We start from the raw sequence: 27525 nt of genomic DNA on the forward strand, positions 1-27525 counted from the left end.
TATGGAACTGTCTCTGGACACCCAAAAAGTTAAAACTGGTGTCCACTTGTATAGTCGGGGCCACGATATAGCGAGGTCGTAAAATCGGTTAGGCGTCAAAGTAAACATGTTTTAGCTGCCGGGACCCCGAAATTGACAGAAATACGAGCAGATAAGTACTTGAAACCATTGTCAGGACCGTACGAAGAATTCTTGTATCCAGCGAAAGTCAAACTGATTCTAATATATTTACTGAAAACTGCATGCAGCTAGGACAAATTAGGGTTTCTCCCTCTGGGGGAAGCCGCTTTTGGAAGTACGGTTACAAGTAAAGGTCTTATTGAGGTCTTTAACATCTTCATTTACCTGCTCGTGTTATATACAGATAGAAAATGCAAAAGGATTGTGTAGCTTTAATATTAACATATTTTCCATTTGTAAATGAAATACCATTTTCTACTTGAAGTACCAAATCATATGCTACCATTCGTTTATTGTTGGAACCCTCAAACAGACTGCAACACACGGCCTTGAGTGCCGATTCTTGAGAGTTTAATTTACGACCTCGCTATATCGTGGCTCCAACTATACGTTTCTCTAAAAATTGGTCAACTACTGATACCTTTACCTTAGCGAGGGATATCTGAATCTCAATTTTGAAGGTGTGGCGACCAGCTGTAGTGCAGAAGCAAGCATTTGCTGCGCGGACGACCAACACGGTTCAACAAAGCTATTTTTGAGAAAACCGTTTTAGTCTGTTTAATGTTTAGTAAATCTAGCAATGCATGTTTTCGTAGAAACTTCCATCAACGGTCTCAATAGCAATTTGCCAGGTCATAAACCAAGGGTTGCCGAAAGGTCCGCGTACGGGCCCAGAGGCCCGGGCCACATGTCTCAAGTACCGAACCTGAAGGAAAATGCGCTGCCAAATGCGCTACAGCGGACAATACGCCCCCACCATAATTCGCCGCGGTCCTGGAAAAAGCGCGCAAAGGACTAGCGGCGGGTTAAAGACAAAATTCCTGATTGGTTGCGACCGATACGTTGGGAGTAACCAATCAGGAAAAAGAAGAGGGTGAGAAAGAAGCTCGCGAGGTGACTGGAAGTCAGTCAGTCAGGGTAAGCGGTAGGCAGTCAAGTGTAAACCTCGCGAGCCAGCTAATTAGTAAAGACTTTAAAAGAACTTACTGTGTGGGTACTAAGCAACCCAGATACACGCACTATCCTCCTATCCATTGAAGACACTTACAAAGGGATTCGAATTTTTTTAATACTGTGGAAATTCGAATCTCTTCGAACCTAATTCGATACTTGAAACTCCTGAAAGTCTTGAATCTTGAGTCTGTAAGGTTTCGGTAGACCTTGGAAGTCTTGAAATTCTTGAAAGCTTTGATAGATCTTGGAAGTCTTGATAGGTCTTCAAAGCTTTTATGTATTTTATGTCAACGATACTGCTTGTGTAAAGGCATTCAAAATGTTTGCAAGATACTGAATACTCACCAAGTTTCCAAGCTCTCAAGTCTTATCGAAGCTTTCAAGACTTTGAAAATTACCAAGACTTTCAAGAGTTCCATTATTTATTTATTTAAATTGATTGGCGGAAATAAATTTCCATTACAAATACAATATATTAATACTATATGTGACGAGTATCCTTACGACGGCGGTAACACAATTATACAAAAAGAAGATAGTTTCAGTACAAGAGACAAGAATGTGTTTACAAAATATAAGATCCAACGTACTCTCATGGAAATTAATGATAGAATTATGTTATAATAAATATTAGCTGAAATATTAGCGGACATTAAGTAAGTAGAGTTGTTCACAAGCAAAGTTGGAGACAAAGCAAAAGAAATTGGCAAAAAACCAATTAACGTGAGGTAATTTGAAATTTACAGTGATCGAGACAAACCTAGGAGATAATATTATTCTAAACTATTACGCGAATATTAAACATTTAACAGTCGATCGCGTATTTTAAATTATCTTCAATCCTCAACAGCGGAGAGAGATCTGAAGATACCTTTGGAGAACGAGGCCTGGCTGATCCGATTCCTCAGGCCGTGCAAATACTACCCAGAGTCAGCGCTGAAGTTGGTCAAGAATTACTACAACTTCAAAGAGAAACACTCGAACGTGTACAAGGATTTGAAGCCTAGCAGAGAGAAAAATATCTTCGAACAGAATATTCTGCAAGTGTTGCCAAACCGAGATCAACATGGACGAAGGATATTGATCATTGAATTGGGGAAAAAATGGAAGCACAATAAGTGTAACTTAGACGAGGTGTTCAAAGGTTGTGTGCTCTATCTAGAGGCCGCCATGTTGGAACCAGCTACTCAGATCGCAGGTGCTATCGTGATCTTCGACATGGACGGACTCAGTCTTCAGCAAACTTGGCAATTCACGCCGCCGTTTGCTAAAAGAATAGTGGACTGGCTGCAGGACGCTGTGCCACTCAGAGTGAAGAACATACATATCGTTAATCAACCGTACGTGTTCAACATGGTGTTCGCGTTGTTCAAACCGTTCCTTAGGGAGAAATTGAAGAGTAGGGTGAGTTGAGAATTTGTCGAGGTTTTTTCAAAATTTTTCCACATTTGCAATTATCTGGTTCTATTAACCTTCGGACGGCGGAGGCCGGGTCACTTCTGACCCGGATTTTAGATGTCCCCTGTCTCAACCGACTTTCTGAACAGTGTCACGACTCTCCTCTCCACATATCTGTCTCATAATTTTAAACGATATAATGCCTAATCAAATGAAGAAACGTGGCTTCGTTTGCGTACGAAAGAAATTCTAGCGTTGGGTCATATTTGACCCGGCATCCGCGGTGCGTGCGTCAAACACGCCATCCGCTGTCCGAGGGTTAGAAAGGAAGTGTTTGAAAGAAATTTTAACCCTTTCGTGATCAGTGAAACACATACTTTCTACTTGAGTACTCGAGTTGAAATTGATTTCAATATTTCCACGTCTGACATTTACAATCTCGGAGTTATTTGGTTTTATTAAAGAGGAGCCGAGGAAAAAAAGGACGAGGGTTTATTTTTTGCCTATTATACTAGGGTGGATTGGAAAGTTCGTGGCCTAAGTATGAAGGATTGCAGCTAAATGCTTGTCATTTTTACCGAATAATATGTAATTAATTGTGTACTAATGTATACACTTTCGTGTCTCTGTCGTCATTTTTCTAGAGCATAGTGAAGTAGAGGTATTTGCAGTAGATGGAGTGGAGATGGACAAAATTAGAAAACGTACAGCGATCCAATACCTGAAGGTAAAGGACCTCACTTCGAAGATCATTCAAGGACCTTGCAAAAATTATTCCAAGTCCTTGCGAAAATCATTCGAGGTCCTTGCGGTGGTGTCCTTTGTCACCAGGTACTGGATCATTCCTCGCTTCTATTCGTCTCTTCTCCGTCGCTGTAAACGCCCCTACTTCGCCAGCTGTAAAAGAGAACGAAAAACTGACAGAGCCACGAAACTTCGTACGTCGGTACACAAACGATCGCAGATTGCACCGTAAAAATTGCAAGCACCTAACAGCAGTTCTTCCCACTTAGGCCGCGAACTTTTCAATCCACCTCGTAACAGTTGAATACTTATGGAAGTAGTATTTTTTATTGCAGAATTCAGTTTTGTATTTAGAAATGGGAAAAGACACGAAACTTTTGAGCAATAACATTGCACGAAGAAAGAAGACGAGGGTGTCAGTGTTTATAGTATCAATTTTAGGAAGAGTTCTGTTTTATTCTCGAGGAAATCAGAAGTGAACTAAATTAATGAAAAAGTCTCTCACGTAACTTCAATATATAACTTCCTCTTTCCAGATCATCTTCCATGGCACAGATCGCAAATCGTTGCACCAGTACATTTCACCGAAATGTCTGCCGGCGTGTTACGGAGGAACTCTGCAGCTTGAACGCGTAACAGGACCGCAATGGTTGTCGTTGTTATTAATGTGCGACAAAGAATACGATGGTACGAACTATGAGTATGAAAACAGTGAATTAATTATATCTTCTAATCGAAATAAACGATACTTTTATGCAACAAATATACATTTCTTCTTCCATTTTCCTCATGCTTTCTTCAATTCCAAACGAGAATATCATTAAGAAAATTAACGAATCGCGTTATTGTTGAAAGTAGGAGGTATAATTCTTATTTTAACAATTATTAATTATTGTTCTAACGTTTAACAGTTAATAATTGTCGATTAATTCTTTTTCTTACTTCTTTCAGCGATCAACTCGTACGGTTTCAAGAAATAATTCGTCCACTTCGATGTGCCTTCAAGGATGGACAAAGAAGAACGATCGTTCTGTCGAGGATCGATGCTAAGGAACGATTTTCGAGGAACGATGTCGGCTGTGGGTTGTTTCGTCGGTATTACGACTCAAGTTCGGTGTATAACTTATTTATGGACGAATAATCTCTAGTTGACTTTCTACGATATTAACGATATTTTTTGTAAGAAGCATGGAAAGAAGTGAAAAATGTTACAGTCTGTTGCACAGATCAATCGGTCTGGATCACCATAAGAAAAAGTAATTGAATTACCTTGTTAGGTATCCTTGTTTCTTAGATATTAAGAGAATTTTTTCACTATTTTCCGAAAGCAACGCACCACGAGAGAAAAAGGATCGTGGAGAGTGTAATAAATCTTGCTTGATAATGTTGTTCAAATTGTACTGTTTGATTTCAAATTTACACGTAATTTAAGATTCCTATGGTATTGTCGATTAATTAGTTAATTTACTACGAAAATGAATCAGTTCGTGGAACGAAAATTAAAAGGGTGTGTAAAATACGCAAATATTTAAGATATTATTAAAATGAATAATTACTCGTACCGTCGTCGAAGCTGTTTTTCTTCAGAATAATTTCTTTTTATTAAATATTCTTTTACAATTGATCAATTGTACAACAAATCACGTGTATCATATGTTGTTTATCACAAATCGTTGTATATTTGATTTCGAGAATGAAAACTTTCTAGCAGATCGAGTAACAATGATGGATAACAATGTTCATCGAGAATCGTTCTTTCACCTAAGGAAATTTCAAGAATTGATCTATCGATAATGACAAAAAAAAAAAAAAAAAAAAGAAGAAGAAAGAATAATTGTTATCATTCCGATATGATCCATTTATCTTCCTATCTATCGCAATGACAACGAACACGAGACGTTCGCTTTCATCTCGTTTCTCACTTTTACCCCGTTCTCTTCGTTTCGTGTCGATAAAAAACGCGAATCGCGAGATCTCGTTACTTCGTCACGCTTCGACATTGATCGTGTGAGGTTGATCGTCCATTGCAGACGCTCGCTTATTATTTTGTACACTTAACAGGTATATCCGTACGTATTCGACTCTGCAAAAGAAATCGAAAATTAAGCATTACCGCGTGAAAAGTTCCACGCAAACACGGATTGTCCAGACCGATAAGCAGTTCTGAACGCTCGAGGACTATTATTACCCCGATTGTACTTGCAAAACTCGTCGCAGGTTAGGGTAAAATTAGCCTAAACCCGCGGTTAACGTAAATCGTACACTTTTCCTCGTGTTGTTAACGTGAAATGAAAATTAGCCAATCATAAGTTAACCCTCGGAAGGCGAATGGTTTCAGACGGACACGGGAGACGAATGCAGGGGTCGTTTTGACCCGTAGCAAAATTTCTATTGCTCACGGGCTTCAAGAAGGAATCGGATATAAATTTGTGTGTGCATGCGTACTAGAAGAAAATTTAGTCGATTTTCTCGAAAACGAAGCCTCGATTGAAAAACATTTACTCCATATTTTCGACTTATTTTCTCATGTAGAATCACCTCCACCACGGTTGTACCGTCAATACTGGGACACCCTGTATATATTTTATATTTTCCTTGGTTATTTACACTTGGTACGTAAAATAGGTGTATTTCCTGCACCAAACATAATCTGAGCCGCCTGACTTTATCGCTGTCGAGTCAAAACGACCCTGCATTCGTCGTACGAGGGTTAACACGCTAAGCGCCATGTCAATCACCGGTGACTGACAGTATACTTTTCGTTCGGGCCGCGTCAGTCACTGTTGACTGACGATATACAATTTAAAAAATTATATTCTTCTATTAATAAATTTTAAATAATTCGGAGATCGTAAAAGAGTGAACCTAAATATTACTTGTTACCAAACAAAAATTTTAACGAGTATTATTAAAACACATGCAGTCTTATCGCAACCTTACACAGAAAGGAAAGGAAGACAAAAGAGGCCTGGCGCTTAACGTGTTATAGAAAAAAGAATCGATCCTAATCAAATTAAAAATCACTTCCAAACTTCACTGTCAGTATAACTAAAAAAAAAGTTGCAAAGAATCTGAAACCATTGACCATTTTTCTAGCCCTTGAAAGAATGAAGAGACTTCGAAGAAGCTTCTTCAGATCCCTCACAAAAATTCCTCGAAGTCGGTGTAAAATTATTTTCCTAATTAGATAAACGCGATCTTAAAGACAAACGATAAAAAGACACACAGCTCAAGGTGGCACACGATTTTCCGCGAGGCTTTAATTAAATCCTGTGACGTAATCCGTGGACGAAGTTGCGCGGCGGGGCAATCAGCATTTGCCGTGCACGGGGAAGATTATACACGCTGCGATGGTTGCGCAACTCAAATCCGTGACATAACACAAACTGGTGCGTAATTACGCAAACGGCACGAGTTTCAGCCACGTTTGAACGTAAAAATTCATTCGGTGATGAAAACAGCCCCCTACTTTGACAGAAGTGCGACACAACCGATTGCGACACAACGAAATATCCGCTTATACGGCGACAATTTTGCAAATACGCGATGCAACGTTCGCTTTTTCTGCTCTTGCAATCGTTTGGTAAAAATAGGGGCATCCGTTCCATATACAATTGTAACATCCGTTTTCTGACGAGTAAGCTGTAGTGACAATTTTATAAATATCCTTTACACCTCCGAGGACAATGGACTCGTATACATACGCGTTCGCAGGAAACAACTTCGTAAATTCGTATAATTTTGAGGAACGAACATAGTTGAAAAGTAGCTGATTTGAAAATTGATTCATTTATGAATAGCTTAAGAAGCATATAATTTAGTTAGGATTTATATTTAAAAGAGGAATTGACGTATAGATCCAGTGAAAGGGTTAAATCGTCGTGAAATCCCTAGAAAAGTAGAAAAAGAAGAATTCGTATAATTACCCTCGAAATTCTTCTCGAACCAGCAGAAATAGTCACAGACACTCTGACCAATAGGTTCGGTAGGCATCTCCATTTCTCCTCCAAATTCAACGGGTAGACATTTCGTTCCCAGATGAGAGATCAAGGTATTCCTGTTTGTACCGTGGAAATGGAGCCTCTTGCGCGTTTTTTCCTGTGAAAAGAAAGAGAAGAGAAAGGTGGAGTGGTGTTTAGTTCAATATCACGACAAAAGGAGGAATAACAGCGAATCATGTTGATCCATCTAAATGAATACATGAGAAACGGTGATTAAAAAAATCCATTAGCATGTTTGGATCGTTGCTTTCACCTTGGCTCTCGATCAAAGGCCAACTGTGCTAAATATTCGAGACAAAGAGGCGGGCTGAATTATTTCGTTAGCAGCTACTCTTCTTTCCTTGTTTTCCATTTCACGGGATTCTTTTGCCATTCAAATTCGCTTTTGTGTCCGCTCGAAAACCGTGGTTTCTGGCGGATAGTAGTTAAACGCCGAACATCGTTCGACATCGAAATCGAAATACAAGTGGAACCCCCTTCCACTTCGACAAAATTCAAGTCCAAACAAGCGTAAACGTACTGCTGAATGTACGAAGAATTTTTGGAAGCGGGGAATGAACGAGCATTCGTTCGTTTGGTTCGAACGCACCTTAACCCTATCGCTACGGCAGATTTTAACGCGTAACGTGGATGACTGACGGTATATTTTTAATCACGGCTGCATCGTTTTGAAATTAAGGGTTCAATCAGACTAGAGGTGCGCCAAAAGGCGCGAACTGTACAGTGTGAGTAAATTTTCAAAGTACCCTTGTCGCCAATAGTAACGAAAGGGTTAAGGTCATCAAAAAATTGCTACTTCCCCCCCTGTAACGCGATTTTAAATTACTCCACACATATATACGTACATATAATGAAGAAAATTTCAAGTTTCTGCTGTTTAAAGAAAACAATAAAATACATGTTATTTTCTGATATATAAAAAATACTTCGTATTTAACCCCTTAACCTATGATCTTTTTCTGACTGTGCATCTAAGGGTCAGTCGTTTAGTGTTTTAGTGCTGTATCAGATAACAAAAGCTAATCTGTTGTAGGTGAACCCCTTGACCTATAGCAACATGTCGGACTCGTGGCAAAGATTTTGGTCAAGATGTGAGAAAAATAGTGATATTAGTAAGAAAAATTCATTGTAATCCTAACTTTCGTTTGAATTTGCAAGACTGAGGATTACTAAATGTTATTAATCCGTAACAGGTTCGCTTTCGTTACCTGACACAGTAGTAGAACAGTAAATGGCTGACGCTTAGATGCACTGTCAGAAAAGAAATCATAGGTTAAGGGGTTAACTACATTTAGTAATTCTCAGTGTTATAAATTCAAACGAAAGTCAGGATTGCGATTAATTTTTCTTATTAACATATCCTGACTGGAATCTTTGTCACGAGTGTGACTCGTTGTTAAGGGGTTAATTCTAACTTCCTGCGCTCTTTATACGATATTCGTAGAAAGCGGAACATATCAAATCTTTGTCACGAGTGTGACTCGTTGTTATAGGTTAAGGGGTTAATTCTAACTTCCTGCGCTCTTTATACGATATTCGTAGAAAGCGGAACATATCTCCCGCGTTATAGGGCGTCCTATTGTACCACCTTTCGATCAAGTGCAAAATTTTTCATACAAAAAGTGATCGTCTGAAATATCTACCATCAAGAAAGGTTTAAAAATGGCGTAGACCATGTTGAATATGAAAGGTTGATTCACCACGTGGATGCCCTTCAGACGACAGGGTAAACTCCTCTGAACCCATTCCATCACTGTAGCAGCGAATGTTGGGGTGATATGTGTCACGTGGGTCAGCGTGAAACCGTCCATGTTCAACATTACGTGTACACCACCGATCTGAAACAGAAGACAGACAAATTTTTAAGCAATCCTTCGAAATGAACCCCTTAACGCGCGCATTTCTTTCAACTTGATATGCCAAAAATGGTCAGCTTTACCTTCTTCTAAATTATTTCCTGCGCGTGTAGAAGGAAGTTTCTGTTATTACATGTTTGCCATAGTAGAAAGCGTAACGCAATACGGAAAACGAGAGAAAATAATTAAACAAAATTGCAGTTATCGGAGGATTACTTGTGCACGTGTGAGCGTTAAGGGGTTAAAGAGGCGAAGAATTTATGGCGGAGGAATGTTCAGTGACGTAATACACGTCGAATTATACATTTCAAACGAGGCTTCCTCTATAGGGCCTCCATAGACGCCAAATATGAATCAAGAAGGTCAACAACTTGTGGATTGCAACATATACGCCTGCCGAAAAGTTTCGGACACCTGTGTACTGCAAGGATATTCAGAAGAACGTTATAAATCTGAGAAACGTCGAATCAATCTTTCGTTAAACCAAATCTAGCAAATCCAAGTAAATTGTTTATCGATACCTGTGACACTTTGATTGCAAATCTATGAAAGATCGGTGGATTCGATATTAGCGCAAGTTGATAAATCGTCCTAAACTTTTGAGTGGCAGTGTACAATGGTAACTTGTCTCGGCGACGAACCATCCGGCGTGGACAATGGTACTCGGAGAAATTTGACCAAGTGGCGCGTGTCGACTTGGAGCGAGCGCCGTCCCCTATAGACACCAAATATGCGTCCGGAAGGACGGTGTCGCGCGGTCTATTATACATTCGGTCATAATGCATAACTTGTCGTTTCCAAACTATCTCCGACCACTTCCGTGAAACTTTCATTTCTATTTAATTATTTTCTTATTATTTCGCGTGCAAATTAATTATTTACCATTAATTACCAAATGGGACGATAAAATGATCGACAAAATTGTCAAAGTGTTCCTTGTCGTTTGTAAGAATTTGTTTGTATTTGATACGTACCTGTGTCTTGGGCTCAGCCATGGCCGCGTCCAGCGACAGCATAACAGATCGTAATATCTCGTCGATGCTGACGACCTTAGTATTCCATTTCCTCCCTGAGTTAATTAAAAGCAATCTGCAACCATCTTTCGTGCGTTCCGGCAACGGTATTACAATTTCTGATGACAAAACCTTCTTCTCGGTGCTGGGTAATAATTTGGAACAGTAGCGCGGGTTGTTCTTCCTGAACTGGTAGAACCTTTTCATCTGTGAAATTAAGAGAATTTTGGAAATGTGATTTAGTGTTTATTTTCATTTCAATTAAACAGAGTTTTACTTACAAGCTCGAAAGCACTTTTTGGATACCATTTGCAAGGTCGCAGGAACTTCTGGTAAAATTCATCGTCATCCGGCACGTTCAGCTCTGGCTCGTCTGAGGATGGAAAACAAGCAGCTTAATACTCTGTAATTATACTCGTTACTTTTTTGCGTAAGAAGCTACATTACAATTTCGAGCGATAAAACGAGCTGTTACATATGATCGTAACAATCAATCATTGCACGCTTAGATTATCCGCTATTAGCGTGAAGAGGAAATTGTTTCACAAAAACGCCTGTTTTTGTTGATTCTCATCGTCACGAGGGAAGAAAATTAAATTCTCCACGACAAGTGGACTAATTTTGGTTTTTGTAACGTGCTATTTTCTGAGATTTGTTAAATGAAAATAAAGGAACCCTTCGAACGTGTAATTTCCTGAGATTTCGCTGAATATTCATTTTATCGTTGCACAAAAACGTCGTAAATTTCTATTCAATTATTTGCCAGAAGTATCACGTGCAATTTCTATCGTCTTCCTTTAAGCTACATTTGGAGAGTGAAACTTTCGTTTTCACTCGACCGGTTCTGAACATTATGAGCGAATTCAGCATGGTCACATCTCGACACTGTTGAATTGCTCGTGGAGTTCCACTCTCAGTTATGGGAACGGTCGTTAGAAAAACGTCGAGTTAATTTCAACTATAATTCGATTATAGAATCGCTTCGATTTTCACTCGAGTAGATTCAATCTTTGTGAAATATTTAATCATATTTATTTGTCTTTTAATCGACTAGGTTGGAGAATATTTATCGAGGATTAAGAGACCCCGATTCAATCTGATTAATAAATGATAAAAACGGTTATCGAATTTAACGAACGAACGTGATTGCTCCTCTGTCAATTATTTGGATTGATTATTTTAGACTTTGAATTTTCTTTCGATTATCAAAATCTGGATAATGTCGTTCCCCCTTTTTCTTTTTCTTATCTTAGTGCAGATGAGGATCGAGTTTTTAAATTTTTTATTAGATTAGACGTCGATCGAAAGCTCTGAAACAGTTCTTTGTGCCTGTTCAAATCTCCATTCTAATTTAAAAGAGAATATCAACGAGTGAAGTGTAAAGCAAGCAAAGGAAGGCCCGCATTGCGATGTGTTTGCTCAGTATTTGCACAGAGGAAGCTTCTTCTCGCGCTCCTGTACCCTAATGAATCATGAGTACAAAAATATTTTTCCTCCTTTGCTTCTCTCCACCTAGCTCCAACAACAGAATGACAAAGAACCTAAAAAAGCGTTCGAGCCCTCCTCTATTTATTTCTCCGATCGATTATCCGTTCATCTCTTGCTATTCAGACTTCTTCGAACAAACCGAAATCTATACTTCCCTTCTATTCATAAAAGCCCGCGCACACTGTTCGAGCTCCAACGTAATCTCGAATATTTCCCAGAAATTTCAAGCTAAAACCAACGTTTGTTAACGGTATTCGTCAAATTGCCCTTAACACGTTAAACGCCTAGCCTCTGTTTTGCTTACCGTTCCGTTCAGGCCACACTTGGCCGTCAAGTGGGCCATGCGAACTGTAAACAGAAGACGACCAACGAAAAGTATACTGTCAGTCACCGGTGACTGACGCGGCCTGAACGGAAAGAATAACGTCAGTCGCCGGTGACTGACATGGCGCTTAACGTGTTAAATTAAGTCTCAACGTCTGTACATTCCACTATCACGATTCTTAAACTTCTATGAAAATTTCCTTTGGATCGAATACAATCCTTCCCAGACTTTCGAACCAACAGATCCTAAAATACGATGTTGACCATCTATCTTCCACAAAATCACCCTCACACTCACCTTACAACCTCTGCAACTTGTATTACCGTGATTTTCAACTCCCTTCAGAAATTTCTAAACAAATTTCTTATCGATTGAAAACAAACTTTCCCAAACTTTCGAACCAACATACCCTAAAACACGATACTAACCATCCATCTTCCATTCACACTCCTCCCATAACTTCCACCACGATCTTCAACCCTTCGTGAAAATTCACAAGCAAAATTTTCTGTCGATTGAAAATCGACAAATCAACAGATCCCAAAGCACGACGCAGACCATTTCCCACAAATTCATCCATACTCTCATTACCTCAGCAGCTTCCATCGTCGTGATTTTGAACCCTTCTTAAAAATTCCTAAGAAAAATTTCCTGTCAATTGCACTTCAACAAATCAACAAATCCTCGAACATGGTACCGACCATTTCCCATAAAATCATCCACACTGCCATAACCTCCACAACGTCCACTTTCAAGCTGAACCCTGACATCCATCCGAAACTTCCAAAGTAAATTCTCCAGTCATTCAGCACCAACAAATCAACAAATTCTCAAACGTGGTACCGACCATTTCCCATAAAATCATCCACACTGCCATAACCTCCACAACGTCCACTTTCAGTCGAAACCCTGACATCCATCCTGAAATTCCAAAACAAATTCTCCAGTCGTTCAAAGTCATTCTTTTCACCAGAGATCCACTCAAGCAACCATGCACGTAGCCATGCTGCCACCATGATCGCATGGCGCCACCAATGGCCACTTCCAGCAACAGCCATTACCTTTCAGCAACATCCTGATGTCCTTCAGTGCCTGTTGAACAACCTCGGGCGTCTCTCGTAGCTCGTCCCTTGCTTTCTCCCTGAAAAACTCATCGGGGTCGTCGAACTCAGCCTTCAACACGTAGTTGCCCAGCTTCAGCTGTGGCACGTCCATTGTCCTCGTGATCTTGTGCTCCGAGACCTTTTGTTTCTCCATAGAGTCACTGGCAAGCCGCTTTTGCGAGCTTACTAGATCGATCTGTCGGACATACATGATGAACCAGCTGATTTTAGACGAACCACAGACGATCTATCTCTCCTTCTTCCTCGACGATCTTCCTCAAAATTCTTTGTTGTTGTTGTGGTGGTGATGGTGGTTATTGGTGTGTGTGTCATATGCTTGTGTGTTGTTCGTGTGTACACCTGACTGCAATGTTCAGATATGTTATAAAGGAATTAAATAATACATTTCTTTGATTTCTCTGAACGGTGTTTGTTCTTCAACATGGTGGATAATGTACCGTGATGAATTTTGAATTGAAATTGAGTAGAGTGTTATTTGGAATTATTCGTGTCGACAGGGAAACTTTGTTAGACGATTATTTCATTTTTGGGTTGGTAAGAAATTGTTCGAAGGCCTGGGTATTAAATACATGGGAGATTTGAAATTTGCAGACATTTGTTAAAATTAAAAACAGTTTCCATTAACGGGGTGTTTCTTCCTTCGATATTAAAGTGGCGGGAAATTTGAAATTGAAATTGGGAAGAGTTATTTGTAATTATTTGTGTCGATGGGAGAACTTTCTTCGACAATAATTCGACTTTTGGGGTTGTTGAAAGTTTCGGAACGTTAAATTCGTGGGAGATTTGAAATTTGCAATTTTTCTTCTGTTGATTATCAGCTATGCCAACAAGGGGCGTGTTTGTGACAATGTAGTGCGACATAAGGTGTACTACGAATGTTTGTCGAGTAGAATAAATATGTAAGAGTTAGTCATAGTGTCGTGCTTAGAATATCTTCAATATTTATAAGAGTTTGTTTCGTGTAAACCTAATAATTGAAATGAATACCAAATTACCTGTCTGCAAACTGTTGTTTAATTGCTAGGACTATTTCAATGCCATTCGTGCTCCATTAGTTATGTTAACCATGACGAATACAAAATACAGTTCAATTCACGTAAACACTGTTACGAGGGAATTCTTACGGTCATTATCTATCCTCGATCTGTTTAATTAGCCAGTCGATCGATTCGTTTGAAAATCAACGCCGTACAAAGTGCACTGTCCACAATCTGCCTATTTATATTACTTATGTACTCATCCTAATCCGACGAGTTCCCCGCCAGATAAGATAATTAAACAGTCCAACCAGTATCTAACGAGTGTACACGATATGTGATGTACTGGACAAACTTTGCTGTCTATCTTACACCTCCTATCATTCATGCACTTGCACCGTTTTCAAGCCTAACAAAATGTAAATAAGACGTTTCCTACTTGTACATTCACCAGGATCACGAATCACATCGATTCTTTTTTTCGACGCATTGGAAATTCAAATTTTCCGGAGAAAGTCTGCTTTTGTTTATCATTGTTACATCGTCGTTCTCGTAACTGACCTCTTCTTTTCCAACGAACGGTTTCGCGAGCAATACTGCAAAATATTTTATCTCCCAATTATATTCGACTGTCGAAATTTTCCGTCAGCTCTCCTGTACGAAACGAAAAAGTTGCTCGATCTAGGTGACCGCAAGATTTCCCTGGAAACACGTGCAAATGAAAAACATGAAAGAAAGTTATCCTGAGCTTGGAAGTATTGAAAATTCCCCCCCGGAAAAATTGCACAAGCGGAATCCACTTTACGGCACAGCAGTTGCAGCTCGATTAAAGGGAGAAGAAGAAAGCCTGAAAAATCTTTCTTTAATCAGCATACCTGAATACCAGTTGATCGTTAAGTCCACTTTCGCGTTAGTTCCACTCAACAGAACTTCTGAAAACGTCTGATCGGTATAATTTCTCCTCTTTCCGCAGATCGAGTTTTCTCTCAACAGTTCAATTTACCCCTGCTTCCTCTTCTTAGTATCCTTTTCTCACGGTGTCCTGTTGATCGTGCTGCACGATGTCATTTCACGGTTTCTGCGCGAAAAAACAGCGTGTCCGGTATCGGGCACACGGATCCTCGAAACAAGCGTGCACTGGTGTACACGGAAAGAGGATACGGTTTTGTGAACACAGGATGATCCAACGTGGCCGAGACACCGGTGAAGACTGCGTTCGAAGCAGGACTCGCGAGTCGGAAATCGGCTGGAAAGTGAGAGCGTTTCTCCCACCTTTGCCTCGGTGTGTTCGTGACAGTGGGAAACACAATGGAGGTTATCCTTTGTAGTGGACGCGGTCAATTAAATTTCAAAGTGGCTGGTTGGAGGTTTTTGTCTGTGTGCGGTATACACGCGGTGTCAAGATGCGAATATTATAATTGAGAATTGACCTGTGCACATTCCTCGCGCCCTTCCGCGGCCGTGATCTGCCGATTACACGTGAATGTCGTGCCGTGTTTCAGCTTGACTCTTCTTTTCCTGGTATTCATTGGAATTTCAATTGAAAGCATACGAGGGAAAGGACGACACGTGGAATCTAAAATAATGAAGTAGGTGATAATGATAACGATATGCAAGATGGGAATTCTGACATTTCGTCAACCTTGAGCAGCAGGATCGACGAAGATGATTGAAGGGTTTCAGATTGAAATGTTTCAAGTAGCAACAAGTAACATTTTCAAGGGATGAGACCTGTTTCACTCAATTATCGTTCAATTATTGTCGAGAAAGATGTTGCATGCGTACAAATAAAACGTGGGAATGAAGGTTTCAAATGAAAACATTTCAAGAAGCAAACAGTATATTTTTGTGACCAGTTGTATCGAACTATTATTCAATTACTGTTGAGGAAGATGGTGTATGTACAAATGAAATGTAGGAATGAGTATTTTGAGCATGCATTGGTGGAAAGTAATTTTTAAAATAATAATTTTTATTTCTTTAATCTCTTTTTTCTCCGTGTCGAGTGTTGCTTAGGATTGCTCTAACGTCAACAGCAATTATGTGCTAGGTCATCCCACAAGTTCATGTCGAATTTTATAATTTAGATCAATATTTCCAGGGAACCTTTAAATTTGATAGAAAAAAAGAAGTAAGTGCCTTCTCATTCTACTTTTTCCTATTTTCCTTTTTGTAAGGCCATGATATCGTTGCTGTAGAATTTCCTTGGATTTTCATTAAAATACATTTCGCTTTCGGCACGAACTTATTGGATGCTTAATTTCTGAAAATGTTGCACGGAATCCTTCAATTATGCGTTAATATATCTCTTCTGAATGATCGCCAGGTCATTTTGTTTTCCCAATTGAAGGATAACAAGTCGTAAAGGGAAACAACTAATTCAGTAACAATTTATTGAAGATTTAATAGTCAGTTCTACGATACATATTGTACAAAATGGACAGATTCTTACTGCTTCTTGGATAATCCTTTACTAAAAATCTGACCAATAAAGGATAGATTAAAACAAGAAAATAAAACGTTCTCTTTGGACGAGGAAAATGGAGAATATCGTAATTTGTTTAAAGATCTCTTGAATCAATCAGATAAATCCGAGGGTATTTCGTAATAAATCCTGGAACATCTTTTTATATTCTGCGTACAGTTACTCTTATTAAAATTCGGACACCGTTTAGAACGGTGTAACTTTTTTTAAATTGGACCAAACGACCGGAGGATTGGTGTACCTGCTAGATGAAGCGTACAAAAGATTTGTAGAAAATTGCAATTTGTCGAAATAGCCGAAAGATCACTTTTTACAACTGTTTTATCTGAGCCTGTAATGAAAATTTAAAACGTACGTTACATGGATCTATGTCAGTTACGTACATGCTGAGAATTTACAAACATTGAAAAATTCTCAAATTTCATCGGAAAGGACAGATTTTAGATTTATTACAGTTACAGGCCGAAAGTCGTGAAAAACTGGCATTTTTACAATTTTTAACCGTTTGGCAACGTTAACCGATTTCGATGAAATTCTCAGCATGTACATAACATCATTTTTTTTTTTATTAATAATAATACATCTACAACTGGCCTCTTTTTAGGCCAACCGGCAGATTTGATGTAATCTGGCGTGTCGTGCGTGAAGGGACATCCTTGGTGGTGTTCCTTCAGCATTGCGTATATAATGATTGTCAATTAGAAGTAATCAATTAGAATTTTGAGTCTTCTGATTTCCCCTTCATTATCGATTAGAGAAGTAACCAGCTCGTTGGGGTGCATGTACATAACTGACATAAATCTGTAAATCATACGCTTCAAATTTTCATTACGGGCTCGTATAAAAGAGTTGTCAAAAATGATCGTCACTATTTTTTTGTCTGTTCCGAGCAATTGCAATTTTCTTCAAATTTTTTGTACGCTTCGTCTAGTAGAGGAGACTGGGACCAAAAGTTACAATTTTGGGAAAATATCAAAAATGACCGAGAAACAATGCAGTTATTCTCTTCACTATTAACTAATTTATTGTTAAATGTATTGCACTTGCAGATGCTATTAAAATGTACGACAGAGTGGCGTGATCGAATTACATGGCAAAAACAATCGAAATCTCTTTTCGTTTTAAAGTTACAACTAGACTGCGGATTTTTATGCAAATTCAAATTTTCGCGAATATAGTTAAAAGAATAGAAGCTAGACAGGCAACTGTTTTATTCGCTAAATATCGTACCAAGTACAGAAAATTCTCCACAAGTGTCAGTCCGCAAGGAATCTAAACCTGACACTTGTAGAGTCAGGGACTACGCCTTTGTAGTTTGCCGAACGTAGACAAGGACAGCGAATAAGTAAATGTTACCAATATGTTAAAAAGAATTTCAGATGAAAAAAAAGGAAAATTAAAGAAATTATATTTTTCTGACAGCGAGCGAGATAACATAGGCGCAGCAATGGCGCAGACCTAGGCGTAGGACCATCTATACTGACACTTGTAGAATCCAAACTGACTGACACTTGTAGAGAATTTACTGTACTATATTTTAGGATTATTCGTATATTTTTGTGTAAATTTTAATGCACAAAAATCCGCAGTCTAGTTATAACCATTGTAACAACTTACCTCCGTAACTTTTCTCTTCTTTTTAACTCCGTCATTTGGTCCAATTTGAAAAAAGTTATACCGTTCTAAACAGTGCCCGAATATTAGTAAGAGTAACTGTAGACAGAACTAAAGGAACACTTAATAAACAATCGTCAGTCGTTCGAAAAAATCTGGTTCACGTATCCTCGGTCGCGACAAATCGGCTGAAAAAATCAAATTGATTCGAACGACCTGCGTATGTACGAATGGACGAATACGGACGACATAGGACGGGCAATATGCGTGCAGTATAACCGCTTCCATTTATTTCAATGCGTTTGATTCGTTCGTTCGGGTATCGACGAGTTATTCGTCCGAGTAGCCTAACGCATTTGGAAATTCAACGTTCAACATAATTGATTCAATCGAAAGTTGAAATTATTTCTCCGTTCTTTTTCATTCCTTACTAAATCCTTAACGTTGTAAGTAAACCGACGCATTAATCAATCTTTTCGAACTATTTGTCTCTTCTAATCTTCAATGAAGTTTCAAATACTTACAATCATTCCTATTCGTTTTCTCGTTCTATTTAATTAAACGCAGAAGTGAGGAGGTTACACTCGAGTGTTGTACAGAAATTTCTCCGTGTCATTATCTTATGTTAAGCTTTCCTATTGTCCCAGTTTTGTCATTGCGCCACAACGTATTTGTCTGCCCGAGACTCGGTACTTGGGTCAAGTTAGGAATCGTTACATAAAGATTCCCTCGAGTTTCAGCAATTTTGTTAATTTATACCTACACGCCTGGTCTGGCTGTAACTTCTTTTTTTTAAACGAATAAATCTGCAAACTCGATCATTTCCTCCTGGAAATTTCCTGCTCAAAAAGTTTCCATACAAAACACGAGTGTCTGTACCGTTGTAATTATTATACTTCGGACAGATTATTCGATTCGCAGGATTGTCTCGGCGTATAATGATCGAGTTGCGCAATTTCGCGAAAGGAAATTAAACGTTACGATTCAGTTTCTTCGTAAAATTGATGCGCTCGAGATCGCGATTGCGAAAGATGCACGAGCAAACGAGGAGAAAGCTCACAGAACTGTAAGTAAACACTTCAAAGCGTGAAAGTTGGACGATATGAAAACTCTCTTCAATGGCGACACCTTTGCTTTATCTTAGAATCGCATTAAATTGCTACACATTCAGTGTGAGACAGTCATTTCTGCCAAGGGCGAATTTTTCGAAAATTTCATCACTGCACGAAACTTCTCTTTTCAGTGTCACTTTTAGGCTATTAGATTAAAAATCACTCACTAATTTTTATTTCACTGTCCGAAGTAAATTAGACGGTACGACAAAGGTGGAAATTTTTTCGATAAACCAATCATTTTATCAGGAATTTCACAAAAAGTACGATGGATTATTTATTTGCACATTTAATTAGCTTTACTAGTGTTCGTTAATATACCAGACACGTGCTATCTTTTATTGCATAGAAACTTTCTAGTAAAAAAGTACACTAATTTTTAATCTTAAAATATGTTCAAAACGAATAAAACACGACGAGCAATTTTCTTTTTTTTTTTTTTTGGAAAACCATTTTTAGTATACACAAACAGTAACCTTTTGTACAAAAGTATACAATTAATTACAAATCTATAAGAAACCTGTAAAACAACAACGATCCATCGAAGGCTTAAAATATTTTGTACAACACTTTGGAATCACAGAGGGAAGATATTTCATACATTGTATCATTGTTCGAGTGCTTGGCTGCCCTCCTTCAGTCTATTGTTTCTTACGATAACCGTACGTGTTCCATTCTGAAAAGAGGAAGAGAAGAAAGTTAATTCCTCGATTCTGGCGAAATTCAAAATTAATCTCATCTCGTTATCCACCTCTGATTTTATCTTCGTGCTTGACCAGAGTAGGATACCAATCTGCACTGCTATAATCGATTTCTGGCAGGGTGCCGCCATAGTCCTTCGGCAAGTGGCTAGGGGGAATGTGTGCATGAAGGGAAGCCATCTTTGAGCCGTGGAAGAACAAACGTTTCTTCAACTTCTCCTTCACGAAGGGCTTGAACATCTGCCACACCATGTTGAAGACGAACGGTTGCTTGACGATGTGAACCTGTGAGAAATTGACATTAGCAATTCTGTCGATATGTTAAAACCGAGTAATTTATTTATTACTTTAACGGAACGAATCATCGAGTAAAGTGGTAAACATGTTACGAGCAATACCATAACTTTAGCTAAAATGGGAAATTGTCAGTGTGATAAAGTGAAAAATGATTTTCAGCTGAAGAGAAAGATGTTTGTGTTTGGCGCGATATATGAATTTATAAAATAATTTTCGAGAGGAACAGCACCGGATAAATTAACAATTTTCAAATGTTAATTTTAATTTTGGCCTGCCGCAAAAAAATGCGATTACTCGTCGCTGCTCTAATATGAGAGAATAAATAGACGTGATAATTGGAAATTCGAAAAAATAGAATTGTACGAAAACCACAAATTTTTCAAGTGAATCGACTGCTTAAGTCTAAGAAAAAAATTTCATAAAAGTTCGTATTTCCGCGAACCTCTTTGAGACGAAGTGGCATCGACTCTTGGATGAAGCCCAACAGCTTCATACTGAAAGATGGCGTGAATCCCATCACCTGCTTCATAGCCAGACCATCGAAGTCCATCACCACGACTGCACCATAGATCTAAAATAAGAAAACGATTTGTCTGAATAAAGTAAAACCGCCTATCTCGACTAAAGAATTAATATAACCAAGTTAAGTTAGGCTAGGTACGGTCCTATTCAATTCCAAATGGAGAATAATTATTACAAAAAGGGAAACTAGTCACGAATTACCAATTTATGGTAATTTACATAACGAAATAACCAGGAGTCTTGTCTGTCACGATATCTAGAAATTATTATTGTTATAAAACCAGCAATTTCTATGGAAACAAACCTGAGTTTCTGGTTCGAGAATGGCGAGATCGTGGATCAGGTAGAGGACTCGAAGCATCTGGTCGGTGCTGACTTTAGACGGATCCCAAGATTTACCAGGGTTAATCAAGAGCACTCTTCTACCCTTGTGATCTCGGTTCTTCAGAACGTTCACCACGTGGGTAGTGAGGATAGCGTTCTTCTCGTCTTCGGGCATCAGATTGTCCAACAGAGCGACGTTCTTTTCTTTGAAATCGGCGACTCTCTTCATCAGCTCGTAGGCGCTTTTCGCGTAGAACTTGCATGGCCGTAGGAAAATTAAAAGGAAGTCGTCGTCTGTTCTGAAGTAGAGAGTCTTGTCCTCTGGAAATTCATTGTAAAAAGTTCTTTAGAACGAGTAAAATTAATATTAACCTTTAGGGTCACCCGGCTCTTAGGTGTGTCTTGTTTCAACCGACTCCTCTCCTTACGTTATCGATATGTTCGTTATTTTAATCATGGTATAATTGTGTAATTTTAAACAATACAATGCCCAGTAAAGTAGATAAAATTTGGTTTCGCTTGCGTGCGGAAAAGATTTTAGTATTGGATCACATTTGACCCGGCATCCGCCGTCCGCTGTCCCAGGCTTAATTAGTGGAATAAAAATGAAAGGTATTGTTCGTCGAGAATAGAAATGGAAAGTTTCCAATGAATAGAATTATTGTTAACGATGTTAATCTATACTTTCTTTGATTTTAAAATAGTTCGAGTTCCTTTGATATTCAAATTTTCACATAATCGTGTGAAAATGGAGAAAATAGAATTTCATTTTCTTTGTATACTTTGAAGTAGACGATCTTGTTCCCTGAAAATGTAGAATTGAAGAATTGATGGAATGGAAGACTTGAATTTTCAACCGAAGAGTGTTGTTACTCAACAATGAAAATAAAAATTAAAAGTTACACTCTTCCATTGATTTTCAAATGAAGAGTCTTGTATGAAAATTGAAAAAATTCAATTCCATTTCGTTTAGACATTTTAAAGCAGAATGAATGATTCGTGAAACTGAATGTAATATCGATTAATAATGAAATTAATGGAACGAAAGTCTTGAATTTTCATACTGAATGGCATTGCTCTTTGAAAATTCGAAAATCATTCCACTTATTCTTTACGAAACTATAATTAAATGTTGTGAAGTGGAGTACCACACTTTCAAAAAGAAAGAAAAAAAATAGGGCATTAATTTCAACAGATGGTATTCTTATCGATAACAGAATGATGGTATTAAACTCCATCTCCCTTAAAAATTCAGCTTCACAGAGGATCAAGGGGTGGATCATGAAAGACGTGACCGGATCACTGGCGTAGAGTAATTTCCTGTGGCATTGATCAATACGAGCCGCATAAATATGCGAGTGGGACGCGTAAATATGCAACGCGAACAGCAACCTGCGATCTACGCCCTAGGTGGTCAAGCCTCACCGCAAATATTGTACTTTTTTTCCATAAATAAAGAAGCATTGATACTGGAGAACGTGTGACGATCATCACACAAATGTGTTCCATGCAAATACATGTATATATAGATACGTTCTTACATCTCGTCGGATTAAAACGGGACTTATTAACCTATCTTTCAAACAGTACCATCCTTATCTCGTGTGGATGCAAATAAACTGTTTTGTATCAACGAGTAAGAAGCTCCGCTATCTCAGAATGAATTACGAGAAAAACTGTCATTTGTTAATCTCTTCAGACACATTGGCACATATGTGTAAATTTAGCTTTTCTTTTTCAATTCAAATATTTGAAGTTTAGTTTTTTTGAAAATTCCAAAATTTGAAGTTTAGTTTTTTTGACAATTCCAATATTTGTGAAAATCCCAATATTTGAAATTTAGTTTTTTCGAAAATTTCAATATTTGTGAAAATCCCAATATTTGAAGTTTAGTTTTTTTTTTGACAATTCCAAAATTTGAAGTTTAGTTTTTTTGACAATTCCAATATTTGTGAAAATCCCAATATTTGAAATTTAGTTTTTTCGAAAATTTCAATATTTGTGAAAATCCCAATACTTGAAGTTCAGATTTCTGAAAATTCCAGTATTTAAAGTTTAGTTTTTTTGACAATTCCAATATTTGTGAAAATTCCAACATTTCCAGTTTGTTTGTTTTTTTTAAATTTCAATATCTGTGAAAATTCCAGTATTTGAAGTTTACTTTCTTGCAAATTTTAATATCTGAAGTTTAGTTTCTTGTAAATTCTAATATCTGAAGATTAGTTTCTTGAAAATTCTAATATGTAAAGTTTAGCTTCTTGAAAATTCCAATATTTGAAGTTGACATCTTTTTTGTAAATTCCAATATTAGTGAAAATTTCTATATTTAAAGTTCAGTCCTTTCATTTTTAAATTCCAATACTCGAAGCTTAGTTCTTTTCAAAAATTACACCGTTTCGAAACAAAAATACGCATTTAAAATTTCCCTCGCGAATGCTTAAGGCTACGCACCATTTTCGTTTCCAAAGAATCAGAATAATTTCGAATTGAAATTTCGACTTCGACTAAATTGTACCTTATTTTCAAAACCACGAAGTATCAGTCTATGAAAACAAAAAACTTCATCAATGTTACGTTCATTTTAATGAAATGGTTGCACAAGTGTGTTGATCATCCATCATCTGTGCATACAACAGTACAAAGATCAGACCAGCACTTTTTTCTCTAACAGTTTTTCTCGAGAAATGTATCAATTTTAATTGGCAATTAATCCACGCCAGAGTTCAAGGTTACGATTATCGTAAATCTTCTTTGGGAAACGTGTCGTGTGACGAAGGATTTTTCTTTTCACCGGTGATGATTGTCGTGAAAGATCGAACTGTCCTCGCGTGACAACGACTGGGACTTCTTCCGTAGGAAATTGCCTCGGTGTTCCTCGTTAAGGAAATTGCAACGATCTCGATCTCCTGGAGTCTTTATGCATTTTCCTTTTTTTTTTTTTATCAATAATAAATCGCTTAGCTTCATTATAATTTATTTTACCTCATAATTGAAGAAAATTTGACTATTCATTGGAGGAAATTTCGAAAAATTGCCTGGAGAATTTTAAGAATTTTAACTGGAATCTGAATTTTTCTCTTTTAGCAGACTTTCTGTATTCTCTTTTTTCTACAATAACAAATCGCTTATTTCCATTTCAATTTATTTTGCCTAAATTCTCGTTGCATACGTTATAATAAATTTAATTAAATGTAATTGTCTTGATCGTATTGCCAGTATAGGTTAATGATCTTTTTCAACTATTTAAAAAGAAATTAGATTTTCTCTATTTTTCGTTAACGTTAATTTTCTTTTCATTTCCAGTTATTCTGTACTTTGCATCTTCCACGATTTCTCTACTCTTTCACACACACAAAAGAAAAAACACCATTTAAAATAAATATTCAATTTTCTTATTCAAAAAACCGGTAAAAATTCTGACCAACTACTTCAGGTGCTTGAATCTTCTGATGTTGACAGTACACACCTATGTCCACTTGAATATACAACTGTGCTACACGTTATCAGAAGCTACAAGTAGCCAATAAAAAGATTACACAGTTCTAACCAATCTTCTGTAACTAATTTCTATCATTCAATAGAAACGTGATAAAAATCGAACTGTATCTATAAAAGAGTTCAGGAGACAAAGTGAGCAATTTCCTTTTTTTGCCTCATCGCCATCTCTGTCACTAGTCGAAGTTGTTATCAATTCGCGGTGTTATCAGCATGATTCTACGCTAATGTATCAAGAACTTTATCTTGAGTGTACGGATCTCTTCGTTCTTTATCGTCGTTGAGGGTCAAGGTACACGTTTTTATCAACGAATTTGGAATCAATTCGGTTATCTGCGATCCTCGATCGTAGATGCAGGTTGTTTACTCTAGCAAGTACCTCGAGAAGCAAGTAAAGCAACGAACTCTGACGTTACTGGCTTCAAAGCGATAAAACGTTATCGAGGAAAGGAGCATGACCCTAAGTTTACATTCTGATGCACTCAGGAGCCGTTTTAGATCGTGCCTATGTTCTGGATATGTTAAAACATCGATTTAAACGACCGATTTACACTTTCAAACGAATTTTTTCTCTACCCCATTAAAATCGGCAGAAAAAGTTAACGATTATTGTAATTCCTTCGAGTATCAATAGAAACAGATATTAAATAAAACTTATTATCCTTTCTTCGTATGATTTACAGCGAAGCTTTTGTATGTTGATCATTTTAACCGGTTCAGATCGTGTCAATGTTCTATATATATATATTTTGAAATTATAATTTCAAACAAATTTCTTATTCCGTCAAAATTGACAGAAAAAATTAACGATCATTGTAATTCGTTAGAATATCAATAGAAGCAGATATTAAATAAAAATTACATTTCTTCGTGTGATTTTCAGTGACGCTTTGGCCATTTTATTTGTGTTTGTTGCGATTCAAGTCGAACAGACTTTGAACGCCATTTTTCTCAAAGTCGTTGCAAAACAGAGACGTGATAGAGGTCAAACTTGAATGTAGCCATTTAAATCGCTAGAAAATTATTTGATTTAGACAACGCGAAAAAGTGGACAGAATTCGAAGGGAAGATTTCCACGATGTTGATAAAGCCGCGCGGATGGAATATTTTCGTGCACAGTGTAGTATCGTGCAGTGGGCAATTCAAAAATAAGATATATTATCGACAGCGTGGGACAACGGAGGGAAACGAGGATACAGCGTTAAGGAGAACATTTTCGACGAAACAACGAATCTGGTTGAAACTCGTGCAAACGCTGTCAAACGCTCCTCGGTTTCACAGGTGCGTGTAAAATGACGTCAAAATCCAATTGTTCGTTTGTTGACAGGCGATAAAGCCACGAGTAGATTAACACCGGCTCGATTAACCAGAGCTCGATAACGAAGTAAACGATCCTCGATCATTTCCACCAAGGAAAATCAAACTTTTCAATTCTTTCATAAACTTCGATCTCCATTTTTATACTACTGAATATGAATTGGGAAAAACAAGCCGCCCTCAAACTACGACAAACTTTATCGAACGCTCGAAGTAAAATCTTCCACTTCCTCAAACTCCGAAAAACTCCCTCACACTAAAGAAAACAAAAATTCTAGATTCTCAGAATTATCCTCAAACTTCCAGAAGCTCAGTCACATTGGAGGAAACAAAAATTCCAGACCTCTAGACTTCCGCAAATTCAGTCACACTAAAGGAAACGAGAATTACCAAATACTCGAAGTAAAAGAAAAACATCCAAAATCCATTGGATCCCTGAATACTATTCCGAACCGCGGAAAAAATATTACAGAGCTTCAAAAATGAATCTCTCCGTCAGAAATCCATTCACACCGAATGAAACGCTCGCGTGAAAATATTTCACAGAAAAATTCCTCCCTCCAGTTCACTTTGAAATTTCAAACCTCAAGAATGAACTGTCACAGACCATAAAGAATGACTAAGAGAGAAATGTAAACTCACCTTCGAGGTACTTCCTCAAGCCAGCGAGTCCCTCTTTCACGACCTCCTCGGTTTCTCGAAGCTCCTTTACGGCCAGGGCGCGGGCTTCCGGTCCCGGCGGTTGCAGCTGTAACTCGAACGACATTGTTCTTCTTTAGCTAATACGATGGACGAACCGATTACAACGCGTGGCGACCAACAAAACGATCCTCGCAGCAGGACGACCACGATATATCTGTGACCCGATATATCTTGTAGGAGGAGAAGGAGGCCTCCTCTTGTCCACCATCTCGATCCAATCTTTGACCGCTCAAAGTCCAACCGGCACACAGTCCGATTCCGTGACTGTTCCAACAGCCGATTTCAAGCTGCCTAGTGTACTTACTTACATTCGAAAGATGAGACACATTGGTAACGCGTCACCTGATAAAACGAGCGTCGGTAAACGTGGTTGATCGCGTGCAGTGAATCAATGAGCATCGATAAGCATCGGCCTACGGGAGAAATTGATTTTCAACACATTCGAAGATCACAGGAAAATTGATTTTCAACTCTGTTGAGGGGACACCATTGGAGAAATTGTAATTCGAGGGTGAGAAAATTGACTTCCTGGTGAACTTTGGAGAAGCTTGAAGAAGGATGTTTAAGAAAACGAGCCTTTCGAGTCTCTGTGAAGAGAAGGTTAAGTTCTTGGAAAAGGTGTATGGAATAATTGAACACGCCGGCGCCGCCATTTTAACGTGGACCGAGGATGAGGAGCATCCTGATGGATGAGGAGGTGACAGAGTGGTTGTGTGGAATGTTCCTTGTCCGAGATTGATCGCAGTAATACACCGTTGATTTTAATTACAACTGAGTTTTATTATTATACAGAAATAATATTTTTGATAAAACTTTGTTTACTTTAAAATCAAAGCACGGTCGAAACTTTTGAGCAGTACTGTACATGATTAAATATTCCTTTTTAAATTAGCCAA

The 27525-nt window shown here is 38.1% G+C and overlaps 3 protein-coding genes across 9 annotated transcripts in view; 1 reads left to right on the top strand and 2 right to left on the bottom strand.

Moving 5' to 3' along the window:
• Nucleotides 1-4791, top strand: part of LOC108574744 (alpha-tocopherol transfer protein-like) — a 32250-nt gene extending 27459 nt beyond the window's left edge. For all 3 annotated transcript variants that reach the window (XM_017937379.1, XM_017937377.1, XM_017937378.1), the window contains 3 exons: nt 1985-2538; nt 3813-3963; nt 4228-4791. In XM_017937379.1, coding sequence (XP_017792868.1) covers nt 1985-2538; nt 3813-3963; nt 4228-4256 — 734 coding nt within the window. In that variant the 3' untranslated portion in view covers nt 4257-4791. The remainder of the gene's footprint in view (nt 1-1984; nt 2539-3812; nt 3964-4227) is intronic.
• A 417-nt stretch (nt 4792-5208) lies between these two features.
• Nucleotides 5209-15269, bottom strand: LOC108574749 (alpha-tocopherol transfer protein-like). 5 transcript variants are annotated; one of them, XM_017937388.1, is made up of 8 exons: nt 15064-15269; nt 14936-14992; nt 13021-13258; nt 10428-10519; nt 10108-10353; nt 8921-9115; nt 7203-7374; nt 5209-5359 (listed from the first exon to the last, which is right to left on the bottom strand). In XM_017937388.1, the coding sequence occupies exons 3-8, from the start codon at nt 13214-13216 to the stop codon at nt 5331-5333; spliced, it is 930 nt and encodes a 309-aa protein (XP_017792877.1). In that variant the 5' UTR covers nt 13217-13258; nt 14936-14992; nt 15064-15269; the 3' UTR covers nt 5209-5330. The 5 variants fall into 5 exon arrangements, with proteins under 5 accessions (XP_017792877.1, XP_017792873.1, XP_017792875.1 ...); XM_017937384.1 differs by having other exon boundaries at nt 13021-13426; XM_017937386.1 differs by having other exon boundaries at nt 14936-15269.
• Nucleotides 15270-19864: 4595 nt separating this feature from the next.
• LOC108574750 (clavesin-1) lies at nt 19865-26795 on the bottom strand. Its single transcript, XM_017937389.1, has 5 exons — nt 26570-26795; nt 21096-21436; nt 20712-20840; nt 20023-20257; nt 19865-19947 (listed from the first exon to the last, which is right to left on the bottom strand). Exons 1-5 carry the CDS (start codon nt 26691-26693, stop codon nt 19913-19915), a joined length of 864 nt encoding a protein of 287 aa, XP_017792878.1. The 5' UTR covers nt 26694-26795; the 3' UTR covers nt 19865-19912.
• Nucleotides 26796-27525: the final 730 nt, after the last annotated feature.

Source organism: Habropoda laboriosa, unplaced genomic scaffold (genome assembly GCF_001263275.1).
Source record: "Habropoda laboriosa isolate 0110345459 unplaced genomic scaffold, ASM126327v1 scaffold225, whole genome shotgun sequence".
Taxonomy (NCBI): domain Eukaryota; kingdom Metazoa; phylum Arthropoda; class Insecta; order Hymenoptera; family Apidae; genus Habropoda; species Habropoda laboriosa.